Genomic DNA, 9632 nt, shown 5'->3' on the forward strand with positions numbered 1-9632 from the left:
ACTCAAAGTCAGTACTTTGCATTGCAAGCTGCAGTTGAATTATGATAGCATATTATACAAAATGATGATTGATATTTTGACACCAGTCATTTAAGGGTTATGACACACATTTTAATTATGCATTAACCCTCTTTGCAGCTACACCCAGTGCTGAAGGTTCTTTCTTAAAAACTGATTATTACAGTGGAGGTATTTGTGCAAAAGAAGCAGTGTTATATACCAATATTTCTCACAGTTTTGTTGCCATCCCTTTCACATAGTATTACATGCAGAAGACTAGCCTCTAAGCATCAGCCAGAATGGATCATGTCAGGCCTGGCAGGAAGAGGGTTAATGATATGTCCTTTGTATATGACTGTTTTTGATTCACAAGTTTGAACAGAGACTCAGTATAGGAAAAAATCACTATGTAGATGACACTCATCAAGTGATGTTTTTCTTTTTAAATTAAATTCAGAAAATGACTGGCCTACTCAGTTTATGATGCATTATAACAATAAAAACCATTACAGCTTTTTTTAAAAAGAAAATAAATATAATTTATGCTGAATTTTTCGATTTTTTCCCTCAAGTATAGCTTTAAGACAAATTTCTGTATATCATCATTATTCCCAATACTCCTCAAACAAGGTTAGGTTATCCACGAAATGTCACCACAAAGCCCTATTCTCAGCAAGTCTTATAGCTTTCTGTTTTGCCTTTGAGATTTTCCTCAGTTCTCTAATTGGTCTTCCCCACTTCCAGTCCTTTCATTATCATTAATAATTTCGTACAAACTTTCATTCCAAATTGTTGGTTTGAAAATGTTTTCCCTACCTACTTTGGCATTGAAATCTAACAAAATTTTCATATGGTATTTAGGTAATTTATCGAATACATGTTCTAGTTCTTCATAGAACCTGTCCTTTATATCATCACTTTTATATTTGTTGGGGCATGAACATTCAGAACAATGATATCAACATTAACTACTGACGACAAGTATATTAGTGTCAGGTATTAATATCGATGAAATTCAAGGAAGATCTAAACTTATGTTAAATTCCGTAAGTCAGAAGTTTAAATACAATGGCTTATCCTTAAACTTGAGGAAAACTAAAGTGTTAAAATTTGAAACAATCAGTCATGACAATATGCCTGTACATTTAAAGTTTAATGATGAATTATTACAAGAGGAAACTCATATTAAATTCTTGGGCATTGAAATTGAAAAGTTCTTGAATTGGAAGACACAGGTTGAATCACTGTTACCTAGATTGGGAAAGGCATGTTATGCAATACAAATTATGAAAACATATACATAGAAAAACGTATATTCACCTGCTGGTTTGGTGCCAACTCTGTACAATCTGACCTCCTGTACTCTCACTAAATCTAACTTATATTTTGATATTTCTTCTGCCACTGTCCTAAGTGAGCCTGCCTTATATGTACATACTTCTAAAATTCCACGTACTAAATCTCATATCAGTTTTTCGCTTAGGTTGTTTATCCAAAGAATCCGGGCAGGTCCTAGGCTTCTTGTGATCTTGTGTGTTTATTTTTTTACAGTGATGAGTTGTTAGCTAGATGACCAACACCCAGGCTGGAGGACCACTCTTTGTCGGTTGTCCATGACTGCTTATTCAATATATTTGCAGCTACCCTCCATATCTGGAGGCCATCTCTTCCATTTGTAACCTGAGGATGCACCATGCTGTGGCGATAAGAGACCGGCCTAACATGGGGCGTCTCTTTCTACCAATGCTTTTCCCTTCCTTCACGTAAGCCCAAACCTTTTTCTTTATTTTGATGTTGCACTATATGACTAAGCTGTATGTTAGACAAGTAAGGTATTGTGGTTTGACTCCCAGCAAGGACAAGAGATTTTTTCTCTTGTCCACAATGACCTGACCAGCTTGGGCTCACCAGCCTCCATCCAATATATACCAGAGGTAAAATGGTTAGGGCATGATTGTGACTGCTCATCTCTATCTAGTGCCGAGATTGAAACTGCTGTTATCTTCAATGCACCATCTGTCCTCATGGCATGGTGTTTAATTAAGCACAGGGATTTTGTTTTCTTCGGGACTGAATGAAGATATCTAAAAGCCAGCCATGTTCATATTTGTTCTGTTTGGGTCAACAGATAAAAAAGGGTGAGGAAGGGGGAGATAAAGATATGCATTGCTCATATTTAGAATGCTATTGTCTATACTGAAAGGATGTGTCAGGGGTTTGAAAGGGATGGTTGATACTTGAGTGATTCAATCAAGGTTAGGCAGGATGCTAGTAATCCATCACTGAAAACATAGTAAGTAAGTGCATTTAATTTGAAGAGATTTTTAAAGACCTAATCAGAAAACCTGAAGGAAAGAAAGAAACCACCAAGGTACTGAAAGAGGATAATATTAAGGAAACTGGGTCAGGACATGAGCTGGATTCATCTGGCTCAGGACAAGGACCAGTGGCAAGCTCTTGTGGACCTCTTAATAAACATTTGAGGTTGATAACAGATATGAACAGGCTAGCTAGGAGCTTAGCACATGAACCTTGCATGTTTGCCCTTAAAATACTGAAAAATCATTACTGGCCAAGGGAAAAACAATGACAGCCACAAGGCCTCTCGGTATCACTAGCTAGTCAAGAGCTGCCACAAAGCATCTTGGGGACTCCCAATATGATGAACCTGGCATACAGGGACCTAGAAAATCCTAGAACACAGCTATAAATGGGCGCTTTCAGATATAAATGCAATACAAAGGAAAATATATGGCCAGCCATTACAAATGCAAATTTTTATGCATTTGTCATGGAAGACATTTATTGTGCAGGAACTTGATGAAGTAATTATATACATAAAGTATGGCATTAAGCTTTACATTTCACAAAACATCTCAATTGATTCATAAAATTAAATGAAGTGTATCTCTGCTATAAAAGTTAAATAAAAAGAAACGTGTCTATACATGAGATCGAGAAGCACTTAAATTTTGTGTTTAGGACCTGGCTGTTCTGCAGTGCACAGTGGATTTGGTCAAATTCAGTAACTAAGATAAGGCTTGTAGGTTGTGTATGGGTCATAAAAGGGCTTCAGTTACTGTATCTCACCCTCCCTCCCTCCCCCAATTCAGCTGCAAACACTGTTCCACTGCTTTCTGCCATACTTTTCCATGTGCAACCCAATGACCAGTACATATACAGCATCATTTTACAGATCATACAAAGGTGGCATGATATGCATTTTTGTTTATATACAAGTGTAAGCAATCTGACTGAAAACACTTAAGAAACATTTTCACACAGATGCATGATTTAACTAGGCAAATTGAAATGAAATGAGTATGCTAATCATGTACAGAAGAGTCATGAGTCTGCTGTTACAAACTCTATATGCAAATGAAACAGGAACCTTGTTCTAGAATTAGCAAGTAATGTTAGTATATGGGGCCATCATCCAGGTTGTCGTCTTCCTCGTCAAGATAGTTCTCTCCATTATCAAAGTAGCTGTTTATATAGTCAGTTCCCTCATCCATCTCCTCATCCAGATCTTCCTCCTCTAGGTCATCCATCGCCCCTTCTTCCTCTTCTCCTTCCTTCTCCTCCTCCTCTTCTTTCCCCTCTGCTTCTTCACCCCCTCCTTCTCCATCACTTTGTTGCTCTTCCTTCTTCTCCAACTCGTCCAATCTGTCAATGAAAACTATATGATTTCTTTCTTGCTAACTGGAACCCCCATTTAGTGTTTCCTGAATTAAGGTTTTTCCCTCATTTAACATTCAATTTCAATGACCCCAATTCAATAACTGCAGCGTCAAATTGCCTCCACTTAAGATTTATCCCAGTTTAATGCTTAAATCCACTGCTGCTCATAGAAACCTTAAATGAGGCTTTCACTGCAAAGATTATATAGCATTAAGTACCAGAACTGTTGTGATATGAACTGGAAAGGCTGGAGAAGTGATCTTGATCTGTTTTAAGACATTTCTTATGGAATGCAGGGCTAGTGTATTAGATCCAAGGTTCTCAAGCTGATGACTATGAAGAGCACTCCTTTCTGAGAGATGAATACAGAGTAGTCTCATAGGCCATTACAAACATTTCAAAGAAAGCTGTTACCTCCAAGTTCAGGACAGAAGAGTAAATTGTGCATAAAGAAATGTGGTACAGATGTAGGGTGAGGGAGAAATATGGCTAGTGGCACAACTTACTCTTTCATCCACCCTGAAGGTGCAGGCAGCCAATTCTGCTGAAAATCTGATGATCTACCAGACTATATGGCATCATATCCCAGAAAACTGTACTATTCAAGAGTGTCACTGTTTCACAACACAATATGATAATAACTGATGTTTTCTCAGCCATCATAACTTCTTAAAATTAAGAACTGAAAGTCAAAATTTCCTATGTATGTAAGCACCATGGCATGAAGATGTGTGGGTGTATGGAAGCTGCCATTGGGACTCAAACCCAACTCATCCATCATGTGTCTCTACCCACATTTAATTCTGTAAGACCCTGGACCAGTAAAGTACATATTCCAGGCGTTTTATACACTCAAATCAGATTTTATCAAACATGTGAAAACAATAGGATTTGGGGTTCTCACAGCAGTGGGATATAATGCCATGTAGTCCATCGAAAGTCAAGCAATGTTTCAGAGGAACATGTTGCCTCCATCTGAAGTGTTGAGGAATAAGCCAAGCAAGAAACCAACACAGCAAGCAGAGCTCTGCTCACCACCTGCTTTCATGCTGGTTACTTGCTTGGCTTATTCTTCAACACTGAAGATGGAGGTGACATGTTCCTCTGAAACATTGCTTGACTTTCAATGGATTACATGGCATTATATCCCAGACTCTTCACTCTTCATGTGAACAGAGGCTTACTGCATAAAAGATATCTACAGGAATATCCATTCTGAACATTACTTACATCTGATGAAGGGTAAAGGAAAAGTTATTCTCATAATTAAGCATGACACCATGAAGACAGGTGGAGGAATAGCTGCATATATTCTTAACCTTGGCACTAGATGGAAGTGAGTGGTCTGCTTCACCCATAAGGAAAGGGTCCCTAGTATTCACTGGATGAGGCTGGGTAAGCCCCATAATTGGTCTGGATGCTGTGAAGAAGAGAAAAATCTCTTGCCCCCGTCCGATATAAAACCACAATTCTTTGGCTGTCCAGTTCGTAGCCTGTCTTTATGTCAACTGGGCTATCCTGACTCCTTAAATTTGGCATATATTTTACAAAATATAAGAAAAGTTGGTTAACGCAGGAGTTATAATGAGCCTATGTAAAAAAAGAGAAACTTCTACACTACATTTCAGTCAACTTTGTCAGGTGGTTTAGCACAATTGTTCCAAGATGTTTTTTACTTGGTACCCCCTGAAATAATTCAACAAATGTATGGACCACCCTCCCCCATAAAAGTCCTTGGAAAATACAAAATTTAATTTTGTTAAAGCTCTTGTAATGTATACAAACTCCGTGGCCTGAGTCCGCAAGCGAACTATACCGACTGAGTGACCACCGCTTGTCGGCAAAGTTAGTGCCAACTTCTGCGAATAGAGGGTGTCATGTAGTCAGTGCAACGGAACCCCACAGCCGTTAAGCTCGGTTTTCTAGACCAGAGCAGCTATTTCCTTGAAACAACTCCTCAATTATCCTCATGAGGCTGACTGGACACCAGTCCAGATCCACTATCTCAGAAAATCTGGTAGCTCCGCAAATCGAACTTGGGACCTCTGACCACTAGACCACATCTTGTAATATAAATGAAAAATATTCACCTTTATATCTGTCATGTACAAGCTTGTTCTTATCCCCTGAAAGCTTTTTCGGCATCCCTAGTGATACCAATACCATAAAGATAAAAGGTAAAGTTCTTCCTGTGCTTAACTTATTAAGTACCACACCATAAAGGTGTATGGAGGAATAGATGTATAGGTCCACGTTTTCTTGACCTCAGCACTAGCTGGAGATGAGTATACCACAGTATGAGAAATACTGGTTTAACAGGTATCAGATTGAGTGCCACTCTTGTATAAATGACTTACTGAACTGAATTAGAGTGTTTTTGTACCTTAAGAATCCCCAGTGCATCTTACAACCTCCTCACAAGATACCCAACAATAGAAAGCCATATAACCTGTTAACAATATCCAAAGATTTTTTTGTGAGTTTTGCCTCCCTTTCTGTAGCTTTTGTCCGCCGCTTCCGTTTGCCAGTTAACCTTGCTTGTGGTCTCAACTCTGAGGGGAATCGTGTCCAATCAAACTTGAGATCTCCATGATTCTTGTTTGCCAAAGCCACCTGGTAGCGGTCTGAGTATCGTTCAATATCTGCCTTGGTTGCTACAGGTGTGACAAACGCTGGTGAATCTCGCAGGAACTCCACAAAGTCTCGCTTCAGTGCCATCATGTACTCTCCTTCCACGCCAGTTTGGAGAGGGATGGGTCTGTTCTCCATTGGTGGATAAATGGGCGGTGGCTGCAGAACAGGTCCTGGCAGGGCCTCTCCTGGGCTGAACCCAAGCTGTTCCACACTGAAAGACATGGCTGCTCGTCCCCTCCCACGGCCACCTCCTCTACCTCGACCAGCCATTTTGCTATTTCTCACTATGCAGTGATCTTAAGATTTTCTTTGTTGGAACTAGGTTCTTTCTCTTCTTCTTCGTCCTCTTTCTGAAATTTTTCCTGAAGAAAATGCACAAAGTAAAACTGGATGTAAAAAATAAAATGGTTAAAGTGCAGATTACAGCTCAGATCCACACAAATCCACAAGCGTTCCATCCTTCTTGTTTTGGATGATAAAGTCTCTGATTATGAGATATTACTTTACCTTAAGGGGATCTGTACCATAATCTACACTTTTCCAAATAAAATATCTCCACCGTTTAATTAACAGATAATCTTGTTCATAACAACCTTGGCATGCATCTTATCTCTATTTTGGCGTTAATCTATCCACTTATGAAAGTGACTGGAACATGACTGCAACCACTTTACAATTTGTAATCCATAATGGAACTCTGGCGATTTTCTGAAGGTAACTAATAAAAGCTTGCAAGACACAACAGTCCCTGGGCAGTTCATAATGTGTTTCATGTGGTTTAAAGAGGTGTTGATAACGGAGAACTTCCATTAAGGCTACTGATAGATTATGTCTGGAGTCTTCAGGTTTTATGAGTATGCCAGGGAAATATATTTACGTTAAATTATAAAACCTGCACCAGGATATACACAGCAAGTAAAATTTAATTAATTAGCCTGAAGCAAGTCCTTTCTGCAGGCATTCCGTTCACATATCCATCTCAAGTTTTAATAATATCCACTGATGACATGAACTTACAAGATCATATATAACTTTAACAATCAGGGAACAACTGGGGCACGTTGCAACTTCTTCACCAGCTTTCAGCTCCTCCTGAAATAATGTTATAATTATTTTTTGTAAGAAACCACATGGTCAAGATTTGTCACACAACTCTCAACATAAGCACCTTAGTAATTTGAAATCTGTCCCCACACGGGCAAGGATAGTAATACGTTTCTTCCTCCTCGTCGTATTCAAAGTCTTCAATTTCAATTTCGTCATGATACACTGACATAACTTTTACAAACCTAAAACGGTCAGAATTTCATGGTTAGGAATTTGGGTATCGGGTAAGAGAAATGATATCAACATACGAGAATAATCGATATACCTCCACTGTTGGGTTATGTTGTTACACCTGGATGATGTCTCGAAACGGAGCCGGAGAGTACTTTATTTACGGTCTTAAGTCGAACGGCTAGTGAACATTTTGGAAGTTTTTGTTTGCGAGTGCTAATGATGACCCGCTAACGTTCCTCCTTCCTTATTGTGTTATATTCGTTAAATACCGTTTTAAATATGGCAGGAAGCTATTATTTTGCAATAGTTGGTCACTTAGACAATCCAATATTTGAAATGGAACTTCCATCGGCAAGTAAGGAAGTCAAGGTGAGATTATGAACATTGGCGTAACCTCGCAAGTCCACTTGCAGAAAGATTTGTGTTCGGCTATTAAATATAAATAAAACCCGGATTCTCTTATAGGTTAGACAGCCAGTTATGTAGACATGATTTTTGTTTTGTATTAAAATATTGCATAAAACCCAAAGGCAGTAAAAGTGAACTTAGTCACCACTTTGTTGTAAAAATTTAGAAGTGTTAAGTGTAATCATACAGGAAGCATAAATCTGTTACGTTACTTCGCCATAATATAACTTCCTTGATTTGCATATGTGGTAATATGTCTTTTTGTCTCAGAAAGAAGATCACAGACATCTGAATCAATTCATAGCACATGCAGCTCTGGATTTGGTGGATGAACACATGTGGAGGACTAACAATATGTATCTTAAGTCTGTTGATAAATTCAATCAGTGGTTTGTGTCAGCATTTGTCACTGCAAGTCATATGAGATTCATTATGGTGCATGACAACAAAAATGAAGATGGAATAAAAAATTTCTTCATGGAAATGTATGAAACATATATAAAAGTAGGTATTGTGTTCATTATGCTTACAGATACCATTGAAATCAGTAAACTCGTTATACACAATTAATGCGAAAGAGATTTTGAGAGTTGTGTTGTGACTGATAAACAACAATTAATATTTTACATATACTTGGTTGATTGGAATGTAAATGAGAGAGGAGCATGATCCATGACTCTTTCTTCATAAGGAAATAAAGATTCACAGTTTTATTTTATATTATATACTTATAATGTTGCAACACCTTGATTTAGGTTGGCTAAGTAAGAAGAATTAGCCATCATCATGACACTTCTGTAAAACTTTGATTAAGTATTAAAATAAGCTGTCATGAATGGTGGTATATGACAGGCTTTGAACGGGTTAATGTTGGCAGACACTTAGTATTTAATTTCTTTCATTCATTTATTTGCAGTTCTACAAAATCCATGGAGGCATCTGCCTCAGATATAGAACAAGTCAGCAATACAGTATAACATGTGAATGTACTTACATAATCAGATAGTCATCATCGTCAAAATTTTAAATACTCAATACAACAAGACTACTGTACAACAATGTATTCCATATATCAAAATAACATATAAAATTACATACAATTCTAATTTCTTGTTCCATCACATCCATTTGAGGCCGGAGCCGGAGTCTTCTATGTCAATGTTTACTGTGGGTCTTAAGTTGCGGTACGTGGTGTCAACACAATGTTTTCCTGAGCCTAAGAACAGTATTTACAGTATTTTCAGTTTTCACATTGGTACATCAAACAAATTCTGCTTTGGCAGTGAGGTGTGTCAAGAAGGAATGGATTTCCAGCATTTCAGATATTGTTACTATTTCCATCATCAGGGATTTATTTTGTGAGCAGTGCCAGGTTGTGTTAATAAATACAGTTTTGTTTACATTCCCTATAGAACGGATAATACTTTGTAAGATGAGGCACCGACTAAATAATTAACATTAATATTACTACATCTACATCATGAGCCTCCTATAACAGTTTTTATACACAAAATATAGAATACTCTAATTTGTCCATGGGAACGAAACAAAATCACAAAAACCGATGACTGACTCGATGATGTAAAGCATCAATCGAAGAATTTTATTCTTGTTTTATACTATAACTT

The 9632-nt window shown here is 37.8% G+C and overlaps 3 protein-coding genes across 3 annotated transcripts in view; 1 reads left to right on the top strand and 2 right to left on the bottom strand.

The window, feature by feature from the left end:
• Positions 1–2743: 2743 nt before the first annotated feature.
• On the bottom strand, positions 2744–6601 carry LOC111863916 (DNA-directed RNA polymerase III subunit RPC7-like). The gene is made up of 2 exons (XM_023850737.2): positions 6131–6601; positions 2744–3666 (listed from the first exon to the last, which is right to left on the bottom strand). Exons 1-2 carry the CDS (start codon positions 6583–6585, stop codon positions 3417–3419), a joined length of 705 nt encoding a protein of 234 aa, XP_023706505.1. The 5' UTR covers positions 6586–6601; the 3' UTR covers positions 2744–3416.
• LOC111863917 (DPH3 homolog) lies at positions 6578–7677 on the bottom strand. Its single transcript, XM_023850739.2, has 3 exons — positions 7484–7677; positions 7333–7407; positions 6578–6677 (listed from the first exon to the last, which is right to left on the bottom strand). Exons 1-3 carry the CDS (start codon positions 7589–7591, stop codon positions 6600–6602), a joined length of 261 nt encoding a protein of 86 aa, XP_023706507.1. The 5' UTR covers positions 7592–7677; the 3' UTR covers positions 6578–6599.
• A 66-nt stretch (positions 7678–7743) lies between these two features.
• The window catches only part of LOC111863906 (probable trafficking protein particle complex subunit 2), a 3316-nt gene continuing 1427 nt past the window's right edge, over positions 7744–9632 (top strand). Inside the window, exons 1-2 of the mRNA XM_023850721.2 lie at positions 7744–7965; positions 8275–8508. Of these exons, the coding sequence (XP_023706489.1) occupies positions 7876–7965; positions 8275–8508 (324 nt within the window). The 5' untranslated portion in view covers positions 7744–7875. The remainder of the gene's footprint in view (positions 7966–8274; positions 8509–9632) is intronic.

Source organism: Cryptotermes secundus, unplaced genomic scaffold (assembly GCF_002891405.2).
Source record: "Cryptotermes secundus unplaced genomic scaffold, Csec_1.0 scaffold171, whole genome shotgun sequence".
NCBI lineage: Eukaryota > Metazoa > Arthropoda > Insecta > Blattodea > Kalotermitidae > Cryptotermes > Cryptotermes secundus.

Coding starts and splice junctions, on each gene's coding strand:
- LOC111863916 (XM_023850737.2), bottom strand. CDS start 6,585: ATGGCTGGTCGAGGTAGAGGAGGTGGCCGTGGGAGGGGACGAGCAGCC. Junction 3,667..6,130: donor TCTTTGGATATTGTTAACAG/GTTATATGGCTT, acceptor TTTCATTGACAG/ATTGGACGAGTTGGAGAAGA.
- LOC111863917 (XM_023850739.2), bottom strand. CDS start 7,591: ATGTCAGTGTATCATGACGAAATTGAAATTGAAGACTTTGAATACGAC. Junction 7,408..7,483: donor ACAGATTTCAAATTACTAAG/GTGCTTATGTTG, acceptor ACATTATTTCAG/GAGGAGCTGAAAGCTGGTGA. Junction 6,678..7,332: donor TTAAAGTTATATATGATCTT/GTAAGTTCATGT, acceptor CATTTTCTTCAG/GAAAAATTTCAGAAAGAGGA.